At 36.6% G+C, this 27,638-nt stretch overlaps 1 protein-coding gene across 6 annotated transcripts in view; it reads right to left on the reverse strand.

The window, feature by feature from the left end:
- Positions 1–4,895: 4,895 nt before the first annotated feature.
- TRIM36 (tripartite motif containing 36) overlaps positions 4,896–27,638 on the reverse strand; it is a 39,061-nt gene continuing 16,318 nt past the window's right edge. For 3 of the 6 annotated variants that reach the window (XM_032476520.1, XM_032476521.1, XM_032476523.1), the window contains exons 3-11: positions 24,407–24,427; positions 23,299–23,624; positions 21,023–21,169; positions 17,164–17,259; positions 14,280–14,533; positions 13,954–14,078; positions 10,688–10,978; positions 7,972–8,269; positions 4,896–6,351 (exon numbers count right to left, since the gene is read on the reverse strand). In XM_032476520.1, the coding sequence (XP_032332411.1) occupies positions 5,997–6,351; positions 7,972–8,269; positions 10,688–10,978; positions 13,954–14,078; positions 14,280–14,533; positions 17,164–17,259; positions 21,023–21,169; positions 23,299–23,624; positions 24,407–24,427 (1,913 nt within the window). In that variant the 3' untranslated portion in view covers positions 4,896–5,996. The remainder of the gene's footprint in view (positions 6,352–7,971; positions 8,270–10,687; positions 10,979–13,953; positions 14,079–14,279; positions 14,534–17,163; positions 17,260–21,022; positions 21,170–23,298; positions 23,625–24,406; positions 24,428–27,638) is intronic. The other 3 variants (XM_006193295.3, XM_032476522.1, XM_032476524.1) reach the window with 1 other exon arrangement.

Here is a 27,638-nt window from a genome sequence, read left to right on the forward strand (position 1 = left end):
TATATTTTGCAATTACCACATTCTAGTAGTATCAAGGACTAAGGATGAAGATCAAGCAAATTCTACGCAAGACACATTTTGGAACATGTGGGGCCCACTGACATCCTTCAGACTCCAAAGACCCCCATTCCTGGGCTCTCAGATGACTGCCTGCGATCTCTCAAGAGATAAAGTACATCCTTTACTGAGCGTGTTTCCCCTAACAAACTAACAGCCCCAGGTAATGCTCAGGCTGGCTTGCTTCAGCGCATCTTATCAGCCCTTCCCAGACCCTAAACCCCTTACCTCACCTGTAAGCAATCAGAGACTTGTGCACAAGCGGATCAGGCACCTTGTGACCCGACCTTATAAAACACCCCAACAACCAGCCCTCGGTGCTCACACAGGTACCTCTCATCTGTGTGGCCCGCTCTTGTCTATGACAGGGCACCCTAATAAACTCCTTTCTATTCTTATACTCAACCTTTGGTAAATACTTTTATCAGCCCCCGGCCCACCACGTTGGGCACACAATAGAACACACATGCAGAAATTGATTGGTTTGTTTTAAAAGGGTGAGGTGTCCTGTAACCCCTTCACTTAATTGTGGAATCCCAAACTCACTCTCCTATACTGTATGACCCAGTATCTTAGAAATTTCAATTAAATGTTTGCCCAAGTGCCCAAGCGGATTCACAGCTTCTTTAAAAGATAATTTTGGCCTTACCTGTAAATCTCATGAAGTGTATATCTCAGATGAAAGTTCCCATTCCTGTTAAGCTAGCTTAGTTTTCACTGCAAACTAGTGTGTGCTTTGGTACCTCTGATTCCAACTCCAGAGCCATGCAGACACAGAGGACTCATCGAGTTCTCTAAAGCCCAGCTACTCACACTGTGATCTGTGGATGAGCACCACTGGCTTCACCTGGAGCTGGTGAAAAAACGCAGACGCTCAACCTCCATCTCAGCTCTCCTGAATCAAAATCTGCACTTTAGCTGGATCCCCAGGTGGCCCATATGAACGTTAACACTTGAGAAGCACTGTTCCAGGCTACAAGCTGCTGTTTAATTAACAAGACCATGAGCAGGTTCCGGGAGCCACTGAGAGATGTATAGGAACTAAGTTAATCTGAGACACTGAACAGCTGACAGACTACATAAGTCCTTCTCTGCGTTTTATGTTCTCATGCCCATTGTTACGTTTTAGGTTTTTTGTTTTTTGTTCTGTTTTTTTTCTAGTGGGAGGCGGTAATTAGGTTTATTTATTTAAATAGAGGTACTGGGGATTGAACGCAGGACTTCCTGCACGCTAAGCGCGCGCTCTACCCACTTGAGCTTTACTCTCCCCTACTCCTTGCTCATTGTTATGTAATAACAAAGAAACACACCTAGACCATATTATCTCACAGAAAACTGAATTATCTGACCGGCTGAATCAGACCTCAAATTACTCATTTACATACGGTAGTTCCCCCCTTATCTACAGTTTCGCTTTCTATGATTTCAGTTACCCAGGGTCAATCCCAGTTTGAAAATATTAAATGGAAATTTCCCCAAATAAGCAATTCAGAAGTTTTTAAATTGCACACTAAGTAACGTGATGGTACCTCACGGTCCTGCTCCATCCTGCCGGGTCCAACACCACGGACACGTCTGCTCCTGACGTGCAACCACCCGTATCGTCAGCCCACGACAACCTAAGATCTCCGGAAGCAGGTCGCGTCTTCCTTCCGACGTAAGGTCAGAAGGTCAACGGTAGCCTCGCGATACTCTCACTGCCTGCGTCATTCACGTCAGTTCATCCGGTCACGCAGGCGTTTTACCATCTCAGGCCACCACAAGTAGGTTGGATACGGTAAAAAATTTTCAGGGAGAAACCACACTCACAGAACTTTTATTACAGTATATTATGTTATGTTTTTATTACTATTGTTTTATCTCGTACTGTGCCTAATTTATAAATTAAACTATCATAGCTACGTATGTAAAGGAGAAAACATAGAATATATAGGTTAGTACTATTTGCAGCTTCAGGCATCCACAGAGGGTTTGGGGCATAGTCCCTGGAAATAAGTGGGGACGACTGCACCTCTCCAGTTTCATTTCGGGCATTACAAGCAAATAACAGCACTTAAATACACTTTGATTCCCCTAGTACAATTCTGTACTGAAATATATTCTCATCATTTCTAAGATCTCTTACGAGGTTAAACAGTATTTTTAGACATGCTATTTAAAAGCAGAATGTATATATGAAACCACCATATAGTGAGTACTTACTATACACAAGGCACTGTGTTAAGTGTTTGGATACGTGATCTGATTTACCGGAAGTGCACAGCACTGTAACTATTTTACAGACAAGGTGAGGTGCAAAGTTACTAACTTGTCTAAGATCACACAGCTATTACATGACAAACCTCAGATATCAATCCAAACCAAAAATCCGCACTAACCACTACTACTATGTCCGTGTGTTCCTCAGAATTCTCCGTGAGATTCAGAGCCATATAGACAAGTAAATGCTGGGAGAATTCCTGCAATCAAAAATACATCGAATACCTAATTTTGCTTAATGGAGTATTATCCAAACTTATTTGCTGGTGGAGTCCTCTCCTTTCCCCCAAACCTATAAACTGCTCTTAGACCCTTTAGACATGTACCCCAGGAGGATGATCCCTGCTGTGTGCATCTCTAGAGAACACTTGCTGGCTGCCTGCCAGTTGGGTTTGTTCAGTAAGCAGCCCTCGTAGATCAGGTGGAGGGTATTTGACTCCCTCCCTGTCTTTGGCACCACATCTTTGGCAACAGCTGCCTCCTATAGCAACCCTCCCTTCATGCTCTCACTCTCCCTGAGACCTAGTAACACAATTTCCCCTTGTCCCCTTGTTCTAGAGGCAGCAGTGGCTTCAGGCTGTGACTAGTCCCTCCCGCCACCTCGCCACTTCTTGCTGCTTCTTTTAAGGTTGCCCATATCTCTTTCATCAACTTCTTTTCAACTGAACCAGCTAGGGTGAATTCTATTTCCAGCCAGAACTCTGACCAATGCATTATCTCAAAGCCTTTTTGCACTTAAGGTTCACCCTACCTAGCATGCTCTTTGCTTAGCTTCCTCAGAGTTCCCCAGAGGGGCTTCCCTGACCACCAAATCTAATATTAGCTCCCACCTCAGGCACTCTCAGTCCCTTCCACTTTTATCATCTCTCCTTCCTAGAAATTCAGCTCCCAAAAGTGGGAACCTAACTGCACTGTCTTGTTCACCTTTTACCCAGTGCATAGCAGTCTCGTAACAGCAGGAGTTAAGGACTTTTTCTCAGTTGATGTAATTCCAAATCAAACAACAACAAAAACTAAATTCCTTCAAGTTAGTTTTTTAAAGCAAAAAGAGTCTCAAGAAAAATTCCAACTCTCAGGATGTTAGTCCCATAAAAACGCAGGTAAAACTCATTTAAGATGAATGCCAGTCTGTCTGGTAGAACATAATTTAAGTGTATTCCTGCCTCTAATGCTATTTCTCAATTGTCTTCTGTAGCAACCCAGTGTTTGACTATATTCTCACATGGGATACACTCTCAGGGTCTATCAGATGATGGGCTATTTCTAAAGATTTAACGGGTTCAGATTTTGTTCCATCCCCAGGAGGTAGCTCTGATTCCTACTACTTTCAAGAAAGCAATTGTGAATATGAAAATTAACTTATTATACAATGTGATAGGGATATTCTCGAGTCTACCCTTACTTATTTTAAAATTAAGACCCATCAAACATTTCTAGCAATTCAACGAGATTCAAACTTAATACAACTACCAGAGCCCCATAACCTAAAAGTATGAATGTGAACTAAAGGGCCACTCATATGATCAAAATATGACCTATTATGGATCACAAAAGAAGTATTAGACAAACTGATCAATTAATTAAAATACAGTTGATCCTTGAACAACACAGGTTTGAACTGCATGGGTCCATTTACTGCTCTACAGTACTACACAACCCCCAGTGAGCTGGATCCTCAGATGCAGAACCGAGGATACAGAGAGAGGGCCAGCTATAAAGTTATATTTGGATTTTCAACTGCATGGAGGGTGGGCGCCCCTAACCCCTGCATTATTCAAGGGTCAACTGTAAATTAGTTTCATATTCATGTTAAACTTCTCTAATGGTCACTTCCACAAGAACTAAAGCTAGTAGATCCTAAAACAATCTTATCTAAAACTTTAGCTCTAATTTATTCAGTCAAACATCTTTTCATAAACTATTTGTTTCCATTTTCCATATAAACATAGTGAGAATTCCTGGCATTTTGATTTCAATCATTGCACTTGACTTACCTTTAATTTTTATGAAAAATGAAAGAAGACCAGGAGAACAATTTATACGCAACTATACAACGTCTTAAGTGGCTTTCCTCTTCCTATTAAAGTTTTATATTTAAAATGTCTATGTGATGTGTGCTTCACAGGCTTGAGACTCTCACACTTTACCACACGTGTGACTTTAGCAGCTTTACTGCACAATGATCCACGTAACACTGCATATGTGTTTAGTTCAGCCTATGTCATAAAGTGCCATTCATAAGTGAGAAAGTAACAAAGCCTACTAAACACTGAAATTCTCCATGATATTTCCTACTTGGGTCGGGGAAAAATAAGGTAAGTTAGTGCTACCAGCCTGAAAAACAGATTTCCATACCTCCACCAAAAAAATCCAGACCTAAGAGTTTGGGGTAGTCAATTAAAGTATGTCAGAAGCATTCCAAAATGACTAATGCTAAATGCTTAACAGTCTAGTTTCTGAATACTCTACCTTCAAAAAAACTAACCAGTTTAAATAAAACCACTTAAAAAGGAACATCTTTCAAAAATGAAGATAAAATTAGATACAATGTAATTCTTCAAATTCAAAGAACTTTTAACTTTTCAAAGGATACACACAGTCATTATGATTTTATTTATTATTCCTTAATAATAAAATTTGTATTTTTACTTGCTTATACTAAAAATGCTTATTACCATTGAGCCATGGAAAATGCCATACAACTGACCAGATCATTATTTCACATTTTATAATATATTTAATGACACTAAAAATATATCATGAACTTTTCAAACATGTAAACATAAATCAGGACAATTTGATATGTATTATTTCTGTGAAAAAAATGAAAATGACAAGACACAAAAAGAGAGCAAAAAGAATGACAATTATCAGTGTATTTCCACTAATATTTATGAAACTAATTATTTGATATAAGCTCAAATATTTTCAGAGTAACCAAAAAAAACTGAAGACATATTTTCCCCCCAAAATTATATTAAGTGAAAAGCTTCATGTGTTAGCCAAAAACTTTGTTTCTTACAAGAAATCATCTTTCCTACACATGCAGGTATGGACATTACAGCTACAAGAACGCTGAAAAATGTCCTTAAAGATATAGTTTGTGGTCTTAAAATAAATCCAGTAGTATTCACTTTCCAGGCAATATATTTTTAGTATTAAATACATAATTTTCCATTTAAATATACTACCATTTCTATGGCCTTTTTCTTTTTACCTATCTATACCTTTTTTTTCCTATTAAAAGCAAACACACAACGCAATGCTTAATACTAATTTCTATTCATAAGGCATTTTAAAAATATCTTCTCTTAGGACATAAACATGATATAAAAATGAAAAACCAAACACAAAAGAAGCATAATAAATACTTTTGTATCCCCCCTCAAAAAAAAAAAAATGTATGAGCAACACAAACTGACACAAATAAATTAGATTTCCTGTGCATACAAAGACAAGCCAGTTACCTATTTCAGTGTTCACTAGGAAAGAGTATCTTCTTCCTGTCATTTGTGAAAGGCAGAAAGGGTGTTCAGGTTTTCAGTGTTTTAAGAAGAAACATACACAAAAAACAAGTGTGGCAACAGAATACTTAGATGACATGTAATTAGTTACGAAGGTTAACACCAAGGCATTATTTTGCTCACATTTCTTATCCTAAGTCACATTAGGTGTTTAAACTACATGTTCTCTTGGTATTCTAGATATTTTGCTGTGATGGATTCCTCGAGCTGAATTCCTCCACTGCCCATTAATGCAAATGCTGGATACATTGTATGCGAACAGTCCACTTGGCGCTCATAAAGGCATTTCATATGGTCCATGTCATAGAAACCCACTTTGCCTTTGTCATAGTCGAGGAAAACCCCTATACTTGTTGGCATGGGTAGAACTCTGTTTTCAGGTTCATTGGAAGAAGTAGGTGACTTGGGTATAAAAAATTTCTTCATGCCTATAGTAACTAATGTAAAGGGTTGTGAAGAGTCAAAACAGGTATCTTCACTTCCGCTGTCATGCCCACTGTCTTGCTCGTATCTAAAACACAACACACAGACAAAGCAGAATCTTATCTGTATCATCATTGACAGGCCTTCAAGTAGCTTCAAAACATTTCCACAATGTAACATACATTGATTGAAAATTAAAATACACTCTACATCGAAAACTTTCTGTTAAGCCATAATCAATTAACATTAAGGACAGCACATTGCCACTTAGAATTACACCACAGACTCAGCCCCAAATTCTGTCATAAAATATCATCCAACTTTACCTAGATATATACACAGATGAGAATCTAAAAATAATTCTGGTCTATCAAAAATAAAGCAGAGGGAAGGGAACTGAAGGAACCTGACAAAGATTAAATATTTACAGCACAAGATCATATATTAAAAAAATAAAAAGCCAAGATAGGCTCCCTAATCCAAGGAATTACCAGACTAAGTAAAATAAATGAGCACCGCAAAATAATGCAGGAGAAAAAAGCATGCTTCTTCCTCCCCCTAAGAACTGTATTTCCTGGCTAGGATTTCTACGTGGATCTATGACGTAAGCAAGTGTTACGAAGGGTCCCCCCCACCAACTCACCCCCGTCAATTATAAAATAGTAACATCTTAAATAAAATTTTGATACAAAGTTCCTTCGTTTTTTTCCCCCATGCATAGTTTGCTTCTCATATATTTGTGATCATACTACATCAGCAATTTTAATCAAGTTTTTTCACTTTTGGTATCTCTCATGTTATAAACTTTTTAAAAAACATTATTAATAATAATAATCTACCAAGTAGACATGCCACTATGTTTAAGTAACTAGTTCCCTACTATAATTTTCACTGTTATTTCAATTTCTAATGTTGGTGCAAAAAGTTTTTCCTATCACTTGGAATGTTAATCTGGGAATTCTGTAGACATAAACAGTCAAAAATTTTTTGTCTGGGCTAGTTCACACAATACCATCTAAAAAAACTAAACTGTACAGTCTCCATTAAACAGTAAATCTCAAGAAACTGGAATTTTTTGCCATGTAAATGTGTTTACCATGACCCAGTTTTGTAAAGTGCTTATGGGACAGTTTAAAGAAACTGTATCCCTTAACAAAAGAACAACTTAAACTTATCAATCGTGAAGTATGGCCTTTAGAGGCATTTCACAATTTATATCATTTTTATCACATAATGACCTTAATAATCAGTTACCTTAACTGATGTGAAAGACTTTCAAAGTTCTAAATTTTGATACCATAATTAAAAGATACCCAAAACAGATTTATTTCCTCATGGCATCAGAACTTAACTGCTAGGGGGGTGGTATAGCTCAGTGGTAGTGTGCTTAGCATGCATGAGGTCCCCAGTACCTCCATTAAAGAAACAAACAAACCTAGCTGCTTCCCCCCAAAAAATAAAAAAATTTTAAAAAAACCTTAACTGCTAAATTTCATTACTCACTGTGTGAATACAAGACAATCTGACTCCCTTTTTTAGCCAGCCACACAAGCAGAGCCAAAACACCTGAGTCTCAGAAATGTATACTCTATAAACGTAGTAAGGAAATCCAAGTCTATTTTCAGTCTTACCTTGCTAAATCAGGAGGTTTACTTTTTTAGAAAAAAATGAAAGAATCATCAAGTCCTAGAGCAATAAAAGAAGCTACCTTGGACTAACTGCATCCCGCGGAGAACGGAGCCATTCTTGTAGTTTATCACTGGAAGCAACTCCCACTTTTACCATGTAGGAATACGGTTCCACACGGAAGGCCCAGAAGTGTTTCCCTTTTGTAATTCCCACATCTCCAATGATGTAGTCTAAGCTCGTGTAATAACCCACTTGGATCCGCTCCGCAGCAAGCAGAAGGTTAAAACCAGCTCTACTCTCTACACGGTCTCGTTTCAAGTTCAGCAAGAGGTGTTCATTATTATAGCCACATTTTTCATCAAAAAGGAAACTGAAAACTGTAAATAGAGCTTAAAATTAGTCTGCAAATTATTTATTAGCATTTCTACAATTTATGGTTAAATTTGACAGGATTTTCAAACAAATTACAAAAAAGAGAAGATGATGAATATATCATTCTACCGTACACAAATCATGACAAACCAAAACCTCAACTTACAAGTAACTTCCAGTAAATTCTCTATACCTGAAAACCTTCAGAAATCTCAAAGAGGAAGAAACATTTTAAATATATGAGAAATTTATGAATGACAGCCTATCTATCCTAAATATTGTACACTATTCAATCTGTCCTTTTATCCCTAAAATAAGGGGTTGTACATTTTCAAAAATATCCATACATATTCTTAAAATTTATTCCAAATTTGAAAAATATTAGCAATTTAATAAGGTATTTTCCTTTTCAATCAACATGGCAGACATGAGAAACAGTGTGCAGTGTACCAAAAAAAAAAAAAAAAAAAGCACCCAGGTTCAGAGATACCTGGGTTTGAATTCCTGGCTCAAACATTTAACTAGAGGATAACCTAAACTTTAATTTCCTCAACTATTGAATGAAGATAACATCACCTTCATAAATCTTTATCAACTCAAATCTATTAAGCCTAACATTTACTGGCTAGCCCAAAAAGTGGAAACAATCCAAATGCTCATCAACAGATGAATGGAAAAAGGATGTGTGATATATACATACAATGGAATATCATTCACCCCCAAAAAGGAAATTCTGATACATGCTACAACATGGATGAGCCCTGCAATAAACCAGTCACAAAAGGATTATGTAAACCCACTCACATGAGATAGGCAAATTCATAGAGGCAGAGGTAAAATAGAGGTACCAGGCTCTGGGGGCAGGTAAGGTTGGGGGTGGGCTGTGAATGGGGAGTTATTGTTTAATGGGCACAGTGTCAGCTGGAAAAATGAAAAGTTCTAGACATTGTGAGTGGTGATGGTGGATGTACTCAATGCCACTGAAATGTACACTTAAAAATGGTTAAAATGGCAAATTTTAACTATATTATACCTCTAGTTTAAAAAAACTGCCTGCTAGCAAGCTAAAACCATTCTCCATATGTAAACTGACCATTCTTCCTGGTAATCCCTCCTGTCCCAGCATGGTAATTCACACTTCCTTTCAATCTCAAAAGTCTCCCAGTTTGCAAAATAAATTTAGATGGTCACTCAATTCACATGGTTTCTCTCAGAGAAAAGGGAGACAGCTTTTAGCATTTCCCTTCTTCCTTCCCCCTCCACTTGGTCACTGAAAACAGCAACTACTTTCAGGTTTCTTTTTTCTTCCACTTTCAGTCAGAGACCCAAAATGAAAGCAGAAACTGCATAAACTGTAAATTACTTACTTAAGACTTGCAAAAATGCATCTTAACACTCTTTTGAATTTTACTAAAATTCAAGAAAAATAATTTTAGCCAACCCTATCTGTATTTTTTTTTAAACTAGCCACAATGTACATGAAAAACAGAGAGTAGACAGTACACTCTGGACAAAAAAGGGAAGGAAGGGGGGAGGGTATAGCTCAAGTGGTAGAAAACATGCTTAGCATGCACCAGGTCCTGGGTTCAATCCCCAGTACCTCCTCTGAAAATAAATAAACCTAATTACCTCCCCCCTGCAAAAATAAAAATTTAAAGAAAAAGAAAAGGGAAGGAAGGGCAGAGGGCACAAAATATGGGTACATAAGCCACTGAAAACTGGCAGGAGCAACAGGGTCTAAAAGCCAACTGAAGGAACCTCTAAGGCTCTGACCGACACAGCAGAATGAGCCCAACTTTGGCTATAAACGTCCCTTACCCGTGGAGATGCTGTAGTCAGTATCAACTAAGCTGTAAGTCATACTTGCTCTACACAGCTCTACAGGCACTGCTTAAGCAGTACTAGTGGTTTTGAACTTGGACTTAACTTGGAAGGGGGAGGGAGGGTGGCTGGGCAGGTGGAGCAAGCTATCCACAGGGTTCTAATACATGCCTTCCATCCCTGTGTGCTAGTCACCACTGAGCTAGAAAATCCAGACAAGTTAGGATTAGGTTAATTAAAATTACACTTCATGTTATTATACCAATACATTGTAAAAATATCTACCTAGATTCTATGTTAATAGCAATTTCTATAAAGTGATAAAAATATAATTAATCCCAAATTAATAACCTTGCTCACTCAAACATCTTCAGGTTTTGGTCTATCTGATGTCAGTCAGAAATCTAATCCTGTTCTCAGCCTACATGGTGACATTCAAGGGTTCAGTCTATTTCTAAATCCTAGGTATGGAATCTACTTTTCTAGAATCTGTTATAAATGAGAGCTCGTGTTAATGCAGGTCTACATGGACACATTAGTTTATTTTTTTTAATCACAGTCTCTTCCAACTCTACGTTTTTGTATTCCCAGTATTCACATACCTGGAGCTGGAGGAGTATGAAGGATCAGTTCTCTGCTGCAAGGACTGCAGATTGAACCCTTGTAGGCTCTGACTCTGAAAGCATAGTTCACGTTGCTCTCAAGGTCTGAAATAACTTTACTTGTGCCACACACTTCTACCTCATTCCAAGACAACATTTCTTCATCCTTATTAATCTTCCGATATTCAAGGACATAGCTATCAGCTTTATCCTTTTCTGGATGGTGCCAATTTATCAAAGCATTGTTATAAACTTTGCTCTGTTCCTCATTGATCTCTGGCACATCTATGCCTGAAAGAATTATGAAAGAGAAAACAATGTTAAAATATTATTTCAGAACCTTTTTCCTCAGTAAAAATGATATATTGTTAACACTTAAAGGGTTTCTCTCCTGCTCCAAGAACTTTGTAAATTTATAATACTGAATGTAAGAAAAAGAATAATTCCTGCAACCACAACAACATGGGTGGACTTTGAGGATCTGCTAATAAGTAAAACAAGCCAGACACGGAAAGACAAACACTGAATGCAAGATTCCACTTACGTGAGTTACCTAAAATAGCTAAATTCACATAATCAAAGACTGAAATAGTGGTTACCAGGGGCTGGGGCACAGAGAGAAATGGGCACTTATCAATCAACAAAGTTTCCATTAAGCAGATGAATAAGCTCTAGAGACCTGCAGAACAACACTGTGTCTGTGGACAACAGTCCTGCATTGCACACCTGAGATCTGCTAAGGGGACAGATCTCACGGTAAGTTTCATCACAATAAAATTTAAAAAGAAAAATATAATACAGACTTTAAAAGGTATATTTGTGTTTATAACTGAAGGGGGAAAGAAGAATGAAAAATGAGACAAACAAAAATTAATAAAACTCAATTTTAGCTCTACATATTAATTCTGAAACACCATAAATTAAAAAATTTAACTACATACCCTTCAGTTTCCACCTACTGAGTAACAATCCTGGATGTGAAATTTCTAATATGTATTCTCCTATAAATAATTATTTAAATAAATATTTTAAAATCTAAGTTTGATGAGTATAATAATAAACAAACTTTAATAAAACATTATAGAGTTTTCTTTCATGTTTTCTCCAATAGAGTTACAAAGCAATTTAAATGAGTTTTTCTTGGTATAAAGAAGATACATATTTTTGTAAGAAAATCAGAAACTACATGAAACACACACATAAAAACTAAATAACTCAAAGATAATCACTACAATAATTTTGTATAGCTCCTGCCAGTATTTTTCTTCCAGTGGCATTCCACTATATGGATGCACCAACATTTAACTATTTTCAGAAACATTTCTAATTTTTCGCTAAAAATATAATGATTAAAATATCACAGCCAATTCTTTGTGCATATTCATAATCCTTTCCATAGAATAAATTCCAAAAAGCTTCACTGCTTTGGTCATATGGTAAAAATAAGCTATAAGAGTCACACATGCACACGTGCACATAAATCAACACACATTTATATCAAATCACAGAGACGTGTATGCAATGAAAAGAACTCTCCCCCTCCCCCAGCTGTGGATAAGCAATGGATAAGCACAAGCATGTCTGTGTGCATTTGTGCAACTCAGTGTTTGCAGCAATGAGATCTGGAAAGTCATCCCAACTACATGTTAAAAAAAAGGCTAGTTAGAAAATAACATGACTGGTACGCCTCACCCTATACCCTTTTCTTCTCTTTTTTTGGAAAACAGATTACTAAAAAAAGGTGTATGCAGGAAAAAATGAGGTGAGCACCCACAAGCCTGAAGCTAGGTGACTACTTTCCATTCTGATCCGTCCGTTTAGTGGTTCTTTGATATGCACCAGCATAACCCAACACTACCTGCCCTCAACCTCGTCTTCCCAAAGACTGTTCTGGGACCCCTAGGGGGAGGTAGGACCTTGTACTTCTAAGTAGACTACCATGTATATGAAAAATTCCAAGTATTTATTTTGGAAAAAGGGGGAGCACAGTATATGAAGGAGAATCAGCATTGCAAAGAACACCATACATTTGAAAAAACAAGATCATCAAAGGCAGGGTCAGTACTGAACTGATAGGAGGCAGAGGTATTGATTTGAAGAGAAAGGCAGTCACAGTAATAATGCTTCAGAGGTTTTAACAAGTCTCCTTTGACTGAAAACAAATCCACACATCTACACCCACACAGAAATTAAACTGTAAGTGTACTTTCCCAAGGGCTGTAGCTGTTCATCATGACTAGAAGAGAAATCTGAGGGAGAGGAAAAAGGTGAGGAGGAAGAAGGAAAGGAAGACCTCGTGGCTGGAAGGCAGCAGAACTCAAACATAAGCCAATGTCATGGGCTGACCTGTGCTCACTAAAACGCGTGTGTTGAAGTTCCAACCCCCAGTACCTCAGAGGTGACTTCACTGAAAAACAGGGTCTTTACAGAAGTAATACCATTAAAATCAGGCCATTAGGGTGAACCCTAGTCCAATATGACTAATACGACCAGTGTCCTTACAAGAAATTTGGACACAGATACGTACAGGGGGAAGACCACGTGATGGGAGAGAGAGAAGACGGCCGTCTGCACGCCTAGGAGAGGCCTCAGAAGAAACCAACCCTGCCCAGAGCTTTGTCTCAGGCTTCTGGCCTCCAGAATTATAAGAAAATAAATTTCTGTTGTTTACGTCACCCAGTCTGTGGTATTGTGTTGGAGGCCCAAGCAAACTCATACAGCAATGGAAACACTTCAACATCTTACAGCCATTTTTAGCCTGGAGGTATCATTTCTAGGTTTCTGCCCTAGGGAAACTCGTACACATGCGTAAAGAAACACTGACAAAGATGTTCAACAGAGCATTGCTTACAATAGATTAAAAAACAGAAACAAATTGTCTCTCAGTAGGAAAATTTACATAATGGAATACTATGAAGCTAAAATACAGCTGTAAACCAGAACTTCACGGTAGCAACAAATGTTTATCTTAAATTTCTCAAAAAAGCAATTGACAAAAAAAAAAGATATATACAACGTGATGTCATTAACACAGTTTAAAAAAATACAAACCAACAGAATCTAGCTTTTATGCTAGATTAAAAACAAATATAAATAATATAAAAACATGGTTGTAGAAACATAAATGGGATACGATTTGGAGGATATGACAGTCTGGGCAACTGACAATGCTGCTTTATAATGTCAAATGGAAGAGAACCTGTGTTTCTTCTTCGCGGTGCAAATTCAAACTAAACAAGTGAGGGTTTGCCATTACTAAAACTTACCACTAGAGAAAAAGGACAATTCTCCAAGAAGTTCTGTTTGTTTAGATGTATTAACAACATAGTCTTCAAAAGATGTCTGAGCCGCAGGTCTAAAGCTCTTCAAGGACTCTGTAGCTTTCTGTATTCTACAGACAGATATATTTTATATTAACAAGTGATTCCTTAAAGAGGCCAATCAGATTAAATAATTGCAATGTGATTAACAAAAGAAAACTTCATGCAACATTCAAGTTATGAGTGAAGCAAGAGGTACTGCACGCAGCACAGCACGGCGAACCCCTCAGCGCCGCAGCATTCAGTGACATTCTAAGCTCAGAGTTACGTACCTGAGGTGGAGCTGTTTTGCTGTCTGTACGAAGCAAGACTGGTCGGTCTCCTTCAGCACTTCCTGAGCGTATCCCACAAGTCCGTTGTTCTCTAGCAGCCCCTGATACTCTTCCATCTGGGTCTGAAATTTGTCCAATCTTAGTTTCTTTGAAGCATCAATTGCTTTCAAAACAGATGATTTCCTCTCTTCTAGAACTTCAAAGAGCTTTTCAAAATGTGTGATTGCTTCTTCTTTAGCCCGCTCTCCGTTACACTATTATAAAACAAGCAAAGTGTTACTTCATCTGCTAAATCCACATGGCTTTTCACAAACGAGCCAAAATTCAACAAAACAAACCCAAATACTGTAAAGAAAAAGAGTGTGTCCAACTCTTTGAAGCTTTCACAACCATAATGTGGCATCAAACACACTTAGCAAGGAATGGTCAGCAACTTTCAGACATACTTGTAATTTTAAAGTACTGTGTTTCCCTAAGTTTTCCATCTCCAAAGTCTAGCAATAAACAATTTAACCAATTAAATAAGAAAACAATGTTCAATCTCTATACAAAGGAACTTGAGGTAGAAATTAACTAATTTAACAAAAAACATAGAAAATACAGTTCTAGAGTTACTTACTCATTTCTAATTCAGGAAACTTTACCATTTCAATCATATTCCAATTTTTAAAGAAGTTAACCCACAGCTATGGACCTCAAAAAATGACATCCTTTACTAAGATGTAAAAATGTAACTCCTCTTCAAATTAATACTAATTTAATTATATGTAATTACAAAGCCATAATTTAATTAATGTTGATTTAATTATAACTCATGCAGATTAACTTCCTTATGCTTGAGCTTTTCTGTTCTGAAAACTGGGAAAGCAAAACCACTTAGGTTTTTCTAAAGACTGAAAAGGATTATTTACATAAAACACCCACCACAATGTCAAATACTCTGAAATAAACATTATTTTCACTGTACACAGAGCTATGCTTCTACTTTGCCATAAAATGATCCTCTCTGGAGGGCTTATTAAACACTTTGAACGTCCATAAAATCAGAGATCAACTTGATTTTGAAACAAGACCAGCAGAACACTTACAAGCACTAATCATAATAGACTCATAGCAGCAGCCAACAGAAAGGAGTCTTTGAGAACATTCTTAAAAGCTGACAATATATAGCAGAAGTGTGCTGTACATTTTCCAATGGCTTCTGGCCAACATGTATAGTGAAAGGAAAATTTTCCAGATTTCCTTCTCTGTTTCCTAACCCCAACACAGCCATTTCTTTTTTAAAAGGGGGTGGGAGGAGAGAACACAGGGTGGTGACATTCCAGTAGTATTTCAGTGACATATGACATTAAACTCATAATATTCACCAAGTAAAATTCAAGTATGGAGACAAATTCTCTGATAAGCCTACAAATGCAGCTTAGGTCAGAGGTATAAAAAGCTAAATAATTTCTCCAGGGTCCCAAGCAATCAGTATCTACATGGACAGTTGATGCCTGAGTGCCTCAATTTTCAACCTACTGAATGACAAACTCAAAAACAAGCACAGGTTTTCCTTATTTCAGAAGTGAAGGCAGCATGGCTGAGAGAACCAATGAAGACAAACCTCAAAGGACCACAGATACAATCCCTGAGGCAATCTACCACCTAGGTGATAATCTGCTTTGTGTTGAGGTATTACATCAAACAGAGAAAGTTTGTCAATTAGACACAAATATAAAAAATAAAATCCTACTATTAAACTACACACAAAAATAACTTACTTAGGGCGGTGAATGTGATCACTGAATAGCAAAAAAATACTAAAAACAAAAGCAATACCAGTAATACAGTGCCATTCACATAACTTTTTAATAATTTTAACCTATTTTTGAAAAAAAAAATCTCAAGAATTGTCTCATACTAGCCAAGATATTTTTATACTTAATGACAACTTTTAAAGTGATCAAAAGTAACAGCTCTTCAATTTATTTCAAATAGAGAAAAGAAATAGGGATCCAAATCAGTGAAGAATATTTGGAATTTTAAAATAACTCTGTCCTATCCTCTCTTACTATCGTTTTTTAAATGCTATCAATTTTTCTAATTTTTTACTTAATAACATGCAAAGGGAAAAATGTACATGCAGTGGAAGGTCAATGAGTCTTTGCAAACACACCCATGTAACCAGCATCCAGATTAAAAATCATGACCAGTGCCCTAGAAGCCACCCTTACAACATTTCCAGGCACTAATCAATTCTTCCCGCTCTCCAACAACTCCCATTCTGAACGACATAGTCTACTTTGACCTTTTTGGAATCACACAGCATATGCTCCTTTGTATCTGGCATCTTCCTTTCAATATAGTGCAAGATTTATCTACACTGTTGCACATAGCTGTATTCATTCTTCATTGCTATTTATATTCCACTGTTGATGGACACCAGTACTTTCCATTTTACGGCTAATACAAATAATGCAGCTATGAACGTTTTAATATATGTCTTCTGGTGAACATATGTCAGGTACACACTTAGGAGTGTCCGGAAATTGAAATAAACCTGGTCCTATCAACATATAGTACATTTTTAAGTGCAACTTAAAGTTTAAGTTTACAGATAATTGTAAAAAGCTACTGTTTTTCTTATATTGCTGCTTTTGAGACGTCATGAACTGCCGTATAAAGAGTCAGTCGTTCTCTGTGCTCCAGTATCATTTAATCACAACCTCTATCAGCACTGATCACACAGCATCCTGTTTTTTACATTTGTTTTTCCAGAAAAGCAGCAGTGAAATCTAACACAACTTTGCACTCCCAACTCATATAATACCCTCAGGATTTTATGAATGAATGAATGTCTAGATGACTAAATGAAAAATATGCAAACCAGCTTATCCCTTACCTCTGTTTCTTTCATTAACAGGTTTAGTTCAGAAATTTGACTCTTCACCTGGCTCTCCTTGCCAATAAGGTAATCAATATCCTTTGAAAGCTTTTCCTGTTGGAACATATTAGAGACACAAATAAGCAGAAATAGAAGTGTAACAAAGGCCTTGCCAATTTTTTTTTTAAACACGGTATCCTTTTCTTTAGCTTCTGACGAACACACAGCAAAACCAACTACGGCAATATATGCAAGATTAGAAGTAGGTTAGAACAAGAACAAGGTAGTGACGCGCACTTTAGTCAAAAATCCCAGAGCGCTTCCTCCCAAGGCTTCTAAGTAAATGGAAGGGCATCAATTCATACAGTGCTGTGTTTCACCAGATTTTATAATTCACTCTCACACACCCCCTCACACACAACAGGAAAAACCACAAAGACTCTTCCAAAATGATCTTCATAGTCCATCTCACCCTAGATGTTCATTAAACAATTACACAGTACACAACAATGAAAATACACAAATAGGTAACTTCCAGAGCTTGTTTATAAAGTAGTCATTTTGAAATTGGTATAGTTTACCACAGATACAATGCCATGGGTTTCTGTGAGATCACTAGTGCAGCCCCAGAAAACATAATATACCTGAAATATATTTAAAAATAAACAATGATACCCTGAAGCACCCTGGGGGACAAAGCTGGAACAGACAATGCATCCTGAGTCTAAGTAAGAATAAGAACATCCAGAAAGCACATCCCAAGCTGTAGCCCTTAAAGGAGGATCGGAGCACTTCTTGGTCACAACTGGTGACCAAGGGTTGAATAGGGTTAGGAAGGAAGGAAGAGGAGCAGAAACCCATCTCTTAGGAATTAAAGAAGTGAGTCTCCTTCCTATACCATCTTCCTCTTTTTTCACTTAGACCGTGTTACGCAGTAAGAGAAGGTATGTAGAAATCAAAGGGAGAGGTCTCTGGCAGGACCCATCTTTAACTCAGGGACACCCAGCAAACAGACACAATGAGTTTCGTTGATGGCTCACTGGAGGGACAGAGGAAAGACCTCTTAGGCAGAGGAACGAGATCTCTGATGACTCAAGGGAGGATAGGACCAAGAAGGAAACTGTAGGACATTAACAGCAGGAAGAGACATTAAAATCTTGCATCTTAATCCAGCACTTTACAGATGAGGAAACCAAAGCTCAGTGTCTAAAATACAAACACACTCACAGCCGAACTAGACACCTCCTCATCGCGCACTAAGCAGGTTGCCACAGGCTGAGAGGTACTTTCTCAGCACCACGCTGCAAGGGAGATGACAGCCCCTCAGGACCACCCCTGCCGGGCCCATGTTGGGACCAGATGTACAGGGTGTGAGTGCTGGCACTCCTTCAGCTACAGTGCCAAGGGGAGGAATTCAGCCATTTAAGTTGAAGTAGGGCTTAGTTCTAAAGCAGCTTAAGTGAGAAGTGCGAGGTGGGCTAGAGAAGCATGGATGACAGGATTCAGAAACACGGGCCAAGGTCCAAGTGGCTCCAGTGAGCTGTGATGCTCAGACAAAGTCTCTGGTCAACCACAGCCTGTATCTGAGACGGCTCAGTCTCAGGAGTCCCCTTAAACCCAGGCAGTCCATGTTACGACTAGACCTGTTTTAACCAAAATCAGTGAGTCCATCTGTTCATAGGCCTCCAGAAAATATACACACCAGATACCGATATTAGGCACTTTATCCAGGAAGTTCATCTAATGGGGGAGCAGGTTTAAATCCTTTAGTTATATCAGGGCCCAGTCCTCTAGTAAGTGATCAGAGGCTAAAGGACCCCAAAATTGCTCAAAGCTTCCTCTAGAGCAGTGGTTCTCAAATGCGGGTGTGCATCGGTCTTCTGAGAGCTCATAAAAAACGCAGAGACCCAAGCTCCTTGAAGGAGGACAGCCCTTGCCTCTGTAGGCCTACCAAGTGTTCCAGGTGATTCTAATTACCCACCAAAGTTTGAGCACTCTCCTGGCAACGCTCAAGTGAGTAAAAATGAAAATAAAATAAATCTATGTCACTGAGATCGTGAAGTCCTCCAGCTTAAAATCTGAAACCAAGTGAAAAGGAGATCTAAAAAGATGTTTGCTACTTTTAACAAACCTACATAATTGTATCTTTACTAAAAAGTGAATAGATTAAAAAATCCATTATAGAGTCTATTTCTTTTAAGTCTGAAATTTAAATGAGAGAAGTTAATAACAGAAATGTTAAGGATAACTTAAGTGTATACTATTGTATCGAAGATTTACTCCAGGTAACAGAAGACAAATTTTGGACAACATGTGTTAAGATCAAACCAATAAGAAACAAAAAAGGTATCAAAGTTAAAATTTACAAATAGTGGTATTGCCGGTTGGGGGCACATGAGAGAAACAAAGACTAAATTTACTCTCCCACTTGAAACAATTTTACAAACCTAACAGAATAAATGAAACGTCTCTCAAGACACTGGGCATCCAGACACAAAGAACATCTCCTCCCTGAGAGACGCGGAACCAGACCAGCCTATGACTTCCTCAGCTTACTGATGGAGAAAGTGGCCCAGGCCAGGCGCAGAGAACTCAAATGGGGTCCATGAGCTCCCACAACTTGAGGAGATGAAGCCGAGAGTCCAAGAAGACCAGAGGTTATAAAGCGTAACACCTAAGGACAGACAGCTTATTCAGCAGAGTTCTGATCAATTCACAAGTGTGGGGAAACTGCTACAGGCCAGGGAAAGTATCACCCAAGAGCATGAGAGGGAACAATTCTAGGAGCTCACACAGGCTGGGAAATGCCTGTTCCCCAGCAGCCAGACTGAAAAAACCCTCAAAATTCATAGGTCATTGGGAAGAGTAAACAGTTTTTTACTTCAAGAGTCAGATAAATTTAGTCCTAGAACTAAATGCTATTCTGTCCAGCCTAGAAAGCTTAAAAGGAAGATGCAAAAGGAACAAATTGTTCCCAAGTAACTTAATCAGACACTGGAAGAAAACTCAGAATACAAAAATATCCAGTGTCCAACAAGGTAAAATTTACAATACCCGGCAGCCAACCAAAATTTGCCAGGCATGCAAAGAGGAAGGAAACTACAAATCACAATGAGAAGAAAAATCAGTCACAACTGACCTAGGAATGACACAGATGACAATGAGTAAATGAGGATGGACAATAAAACAATGATGCCTGTAACCCACGTGTTCAATGTAGAGGGAAAACTGAGAATGACAGACATACACATTCAAAATATGAATGTGTACGTATAATTGCAAAGTAGATACACGCCAAAAAATGCATACACATATTATTAAAGATAGAATGGAAACAAAAATTTAAATGGGTGGTAGATTTAAAAATGAATTAAGTCCCTTTTAGAAAGGAAAAAAGAATGAAACAAAAAAATAGCATCATACCACTGGCTGTAGACTACCAATCAAATTTGAAAGGTTTAAAAGGGCAGTGCAGAAGGCTAACAGACAGGAAGTAACTCAGTTTTACCCAACAGAATAAACAAAAAAGTTCATACTAATTCTATCGGCAAGCAACAAGAATCAAGTGTTTAAAACACCCACATACACACACTAAATGCCACAGGCATCGTGCTCACTTGGGGACCATAATGAAGTGTCCTTCATCCCTCTCTCCCCTCAGACTTCAGAACTAATACATCTGCAGGACAAAGAGCTGCCCAGTCAGAAATACTACAACCCAGTATCAGTAGGGCATTAAGTAACACTGTAGGTTGTTAATTCATTTCAGTACAACAGATTACACAACATGCTGTGATTTAATACAGAAACACTTAAAGATCTTAAATAAAATGATACAGAATTATACAAAATTTAGTTCTAAAAATAAATTTTCTACCTTTAAGGTTTTGTAGGCACTGCTCATAGTGGTTACACGGTGATTGGAATGATTACCACCCAGCTTACAGAGATGACAAACTGGTCGCTTACATAATTCACAGTACATGTTTATTCTCTCTGTTTCATGTTCTGGGCACATTAAAATCTATTGAATAAAGAATAAAAGTGTGATTAAGGCTGTTCATAGCTTATATGGCGCTCAAAAGATTTCAATTAACTGGATAAATTTCCAAACAAAGATTTGCTTTATATAGAATCACTAAAAGCCACTTAAATAAAGTGTAAAAAGAAATAAAAGTGTTTGGTACATTGTATGAAAATTCTGTAGATTAGAATTACTGTTTTTCAATTTGAGGGTTCAAATGGTGTAGAAGATATTTCCCCTAAACTGGGTGATAAGAAGGTGAAAATTTCATTCCTATGAAACTTAAGCGAAATGCTTAAACAAGCTAGAAAGGCCTTCTGACCACAATGACTAGGTAATTCTTAATGACCATGATCAATATTTTTATTAAGTATCATAACAAATAACTTCTGAGAACCCATGGCCTCATAATCCTCAAAAGAAATCTATTACTAAGACAGTCTTGGAACAAGTTACGATATAAGCTTCCAGATGTTTCCTTTTACATATTAACTGTGTACACATTGACCAAATTTAAGTTTCTACCTTTTTATTTACTCTGTAAACTATCATCAAAGGTCCACTGAAATTTTACACAATAAAACTGTTCTCATTTGGAAGAAAGGGAGGACTCCTTTAATGTGTTCATGAAATCAAAATGCTGCTCATATTCCAAAAGACTAGATTTTAAGCAACTATAACTCATCTGATAATGTGAGAAATTTTTTTAAAATTCCAGTATAAAAGCCCTTATACCAATGTGTAGCTCCAGGAGAAAAACTAGAAAAGATTTCAAATTTTTCATCATGTGAGGTTCTTACATTCTCCAAGCCATTATATTTAAAATAAAATATAAAGTCCAGCTTTTTGCAAGGAATGCAAGAACTCAAAATTAAAAGGCAAATACTCTACAGGATAAAAGACTACTTTTTAGAATTTTACTATAGTGAATAATACTAATGAAGGAAAAAAATTTTTCTCCTCAATATGTTCACACTTGGTTCTCTCATCAATCTTACATTTGCAAAGAGAACAAAACTGTAATTTATACTTAAAATTTTTCAATTTCATGAAATTCTTAACTCATAAAAGTTCTAGCCCAATATTCATTTAATAATCACAGGTTCTTTAATGATGAAATAGTACTTGTCAATTAAATTAATATTTTAAAAGACACATTAGAACACCAGGTTGAAGTTATAAATTTTTAAAAATCTGTGACCTTTAGATAAGGAACATAACAGAGAATTAGAAAGTATTTCATAAATCTATTGCCACACTGACATAATTTGAGGAAAAAGTCATTCCAAAAAGTGTAAGCATTGATTGTTTTTGTTTTTATCTACCATTTAATATGATGTGAAAAATACTCAGCTCATAGTTTCAAGAAAGCAACATAAGTGAAGATATCCAATAATCATTCTGCTATTCAGTCACATAGCAGGGCAAATACATAAAGTTCTCTCTTTTTTTTAAAGAACATATACACATACACATATATATTTATCTATCCATTTGTTTATTATTGATTTGGCAGAATGTAACAAATCACTATGTCTCCTTCACCTAGCTTCAACAATTATCAACTCAGACAATTTTGTTTCATCTAAAACTTCACTTATTCATAAAGTTCTTTTGAACATTATTCCAGAAATTACCTAGAATATTTAAGAAATACAAATTCCACTTCAGATACTATATAACCACTATATCATAAACTTTAAACTGTGAGGCTATAATTACTCTTATTTATTCATAATACAATTTTAGGTAACTAAAAATGTCAGAATGTTTCCCAACCACAACTTTCAGACAGTTATATTAAAGCACAAAAGCTTTTTAATTGCAACCATTTCAACTTTAGAGAGTGTGTCTAAGGTAACGTAACCTTTCCTCTATTAGTCAGAGCTCTCGCTATGGCCACTCACGAGCTCTACTGAATCCCACTGGACTGTAATAGAGTGAACCACAATATTGCCTTCTAAGCTCTGGGGGTGTTGAGCAGCATAGTAAGTAACTTCAATTACTAGGCCTTAATTTTTGGTGCCAGCTTTTAAAGTTATGTCCTCTATTACAATCAGGTTCTAGATGTGTTAGAATTTGTCTTACTCTATTGCTTAATATTTTAACTTAATAAAAACTCCACTTACCTTGGGTCTAAAATTAGTGGTTGGGCCCACATATTCATGCTGAGCTTTTACAGTTCCCCAGGGATGATAAATTTTGAAGCATTCGTTGCAGTAGCTTGCACTACAGTCCATGCAACTTTTTGTGGATTCTTGAGGTGGTGGTTTACAAAGGTCACACATAATGGCTGTAGCTGCCCTGGCTGCCTGCCGATATCTTTCAACAATAGTTTCCAAAGTGAAATTTCGAAACAGACCATTGATTCCCCGTTCTCCAAGATCTACATCATGCTCACAGCCAGGGCAAGGAAAAGTGGTTGTCCTCGGGGTCAGTGAATTGCGCTTCCAGCCTGTGTGATTAGTAAGTCCTTGTTTAGTTACACCAGTAGGAAAATGAACAGAATGGGGGAAAAAGGAGTCATGTTTTGGAAAGATACATATCTACAATAGATTTCAAAAACATAACACTCAGAGTAGTTTCATTTGAATCAGTGTTCTGAAAATGCTTTTTTTTTTTTTTAAGTTTTTCCTTGGCATACAAAAGATAAGCCCAAATTACTTAGACAGTTACCAAAGCAAAGAAGGAAGGAATTATTCTATAACAAATCCCATATAAAAACCATATTAAGTCAAAGAGATATGTGGATAAAACACATATTACAATACTACACAGGATCAGGATCTTTTTAAATTATATGATTAACATTCATAGTTATTTTTATATATCATACATATCCAAAGGAATCTGGCTTGCATTTAAATGAACACAGCTTTGCCTGACTGATAGGAAGTGAGCTTATACATAAAAGAGCAGGGGTTTTTAATGCAGCCAGGGCCCATGGATTGACTCCAGGAAGATTCAGTTTGGTAAACTATCTGAAACTGTATGCAAAATGTTGCATCTATGTACCTATGCATATTTTCTGGTTAAACAATCCGTAGCTTTTATCAGATTCTCAGAAGAGTATGTGACCACAAAATTGTTAAGAACCACTGTGATAGAAGGTATCCCACTGTAGTATTGTTTTATCTGAGAAAATTCAGTAGACAAAATCATTGATTGAGGGCAATCTACAAAAGATGAAAAGCTCATTCATAGACCTAGAATCTAATGACTTTAAGAGGGACTAACCATTTAATATCTTCTTATAACCTGAAAAAAAGAATCATTAAGATTACTTAATTCAGTAAGTCAAAAGGTACCCAAAAAGTATTACACATAATTTTACAATAATTATACATAATACATCAAATGACTTCTTCAGTATTATGCTGATTTTAACCAATCAAGAAACCAAGGCATGACAGTCTTGTCAACCCACAAGTTCACAAGAATCTGGGGTTGTCTGTTTAACACAGGTGCATGCATATCATATTTCCTCCTCTCTTGTACAAATCTATTCTGAGCATGGAGCGTTGGTCGCCTACAAAATAACTCCCTAAATATAAACACAAACTTCTTAACCTACAGCCTTCTTTCATACTACTATGTATCTAGTACCAAAAAAGAATGGTTTGACTGAGTATATCACATTTTAAAAAGGTCTTTAAACAGCTATATTAATGTTGTCTTGGCAACATTACAACCATCACTAATGACTGTCTTAGAAGATGTCTGGCATAATGTCACTACATGTAAAATTTAGCTGTCAGCTCGTATTATCCATTTGAAGCGACTTTACAGCATGCTAGATGGCATTGGGCCCCAAAAGTCACTTATGCAACAAACATGCAGCTGCATTATTTTAAATTTTAAATATTTTAAAAATATTTAAAGTTATTTTTAAACATACCCCAAAAAGCACATCAAAAAAGCTGCCCCATAAAAATTTGAAAATTCAGCATAAAATATATTCTTGTAATAATTCTAAGAACATGCAATACAGTCCAACATATTTCACACCACAGCAGGCACACAATAAAATAAGCAGCAGAGCTACTTTTACAACACATGCCAATGAAAATTTCACTTAGTGAAAAACAAGCCAAATAATTCTGGAAGTGATTTAGTGCAGTGGTCAAGTTTAAACAAATGGAAATTCATATTTAATAGCATGCTTCCACACATGAACTACGTGATAAGAAATTAAAATGGATACCTAATTTCAACAATGTTTTTAAAAATGGATTATTGGTTTTATGAATTAAAGGTTGTGATCAATTAAGTAATGAGGAAAAGCAAAAGTAAATTATGACAATAAAATCATGCTTTAACATATACACTGGTGACACCCAGATTTTGGCCTTCATGTTAAGAAATTAAAAAAAAAAATGTTTTCTCCCTTTTCTGTAAACCTCTTTTAACTTATTTTTATAATAAAAACCAAGGTGTAAAGCATCATATTGAACTTCTTAAATCAGATCAAATATTAAATTAATACATTTTGGCTATTTTTCTAAACAAATCTTAAAAGCTTTCAAATTTTTTATGACTACTGAAGAACTTATATTTTATTTCATCTGCCTTAATTTCTACCATTGTTTTCATAAAAACAAAGAATAGAATATGTTCAGGGCAATAATGAAAACAGGACAGATCTAAGGATATTCTGGGAAGTAAATCTAAATCAAGACAGTAGAACTAAGAATAAAATGTAATAAAGTCAACTTTTCTCTATAACTGTGCTAATGAGTAACCATTAGCCAAATATGGCTATTTAAATTTAATTAAAATTTAACTTAAAATTCAGTTCCTTAGCTGTGCTAGCCACATTTCAAATTCTCAAGAGCTACATATGGCTAGTGGCTACCATCTTGTAAGATGTAGAGTCAAACATTTCTGTGATTATAGAAAGGTCTACTGAATAGTATTGCCCAAAAGCATGATATAATGAAAAAATTAAAAAAAGGAATGATGGCTTGGAAAGGCAGGGAAGCAATGTAGTCCAAGCGATGCAATTTTCTTCGTCAAACTACATTTGTGGGGTCAACAATACTTGCTAATTATTTGAACACTCCCATCTTGCAGAATCAGTTCTCTTCCCCCTACACCTTTACTTCAAAGATAGATTAAACTAGTTAAGCATGAGTCATGACACAACTGTAAAATGAAGACTCCAAAAAATTCCAGATTGGCTTATAGCAAATCCCCCCAGAAAGTCAGCTTTCCATCAGGTTTTACTATTTAAATTATCAAAGAGAATAATAAAGTATCTCAAAACTAAGGGAGTCAGTTCACAACAGGTTCTAAACCTGCGCCAGCCACATCCTCTCCCATATTCTGGCTGCAAACAACTTTACCACTGTTACCACCTGGCCAGTTAGTGGACTTTCTCCCCATTTTGGTCATTCACGTTGGGCTTCTTGATGCCTTACGCTTCCACCTAACATTTCTCTTGGCCCATTCTGACCATCTGATGCCTGTCATTACACCTACCATTTGCCTATCAGCATTTTCAACCTGTAAAAACTTATTCTCAACTACCCTCTAAATCCCACTGAATCGAAAGTGGGTGATGAGCAACTAATTGTTTTTAAGCAAACTGTTTCTACCTTTCCTCCTAATTAGTAAATTTTAACACTTAAAATACTCAGGGACTCACTAAATAAACCCTGTAGGAGGATTACATGCGGCTTCTGGAAGCGGCTATGAGATTTTAAAATCAAGGCATGTAGGAGGAAGTGAGGAAAACAGAAAAGGGACAACGTTTCAGGTGTTTATTTTCTCCATTAAAATTTAAGGTATCACCAGCATTCCCCCCAAAACTGGCCAAGTTTACTTTAAAGGTCAACTGGAGTAAAAAAAAAATATATATATATATATTTTAATAAGATAGATTGGTTCATCTTTCATACAAAAGCAATGTACCCCCAAGTAAGAGCTCAATGTTAAATCTGTGATCCCAAATACTTTAAAATAGTAACAAAAAAGATACCATATGCATCAAACAAGCAAAGAGCATGTTATTAATTACAAAAATTACCAATACCTTTAAGCAAAGTTTTAAACACAGAACAAAAAGTACTGGCTTATTCAACCTCCCCAAGATAGCAATATGGATGTTAATATAAGCTTTGCTCCACTAAGTAAATGTAAAGGATTTTAAGGTAATATTTAAAAAAAAAAAAACAGGGAAATGTCATTTTGTTTAAAAACTACCTTGTCATGGATATATGTATGACAAAACACAAGCACTAAATAATCAGTGCTCTCCTTTAAAAACACCAGAACTTGCTTGGAAATTTAGTCCTGTTGACCTTTAAGTCATTTCAGCCCAGTTGGTTCACTTCCTACGTAATTTTGAACACTTGACCACTGATGTTTATTTAAAAAAACCTTATCTATATAAAGTTATTTAATTTAAATCTAATGCTATTCTGCCTGCGGCCACACAAGCAATAAAGCATTTTCTACCTCTCCACCC

Source organism: Camelus ferus, chromosome 3, assembly GCF_009834535.1.
Source record: "Camelus ferus isolate YT-003-E chromosome 3, BCGSAC_Cfer_1.0, whole genome shotgun sequence".
Taxonomy (NCBI): domain Eukaryota; kingdom Metazoa; phylum Chordata; class Mammalia; order Artiodactyla; family Camelidae; genus Camelus; species Camelus ferus.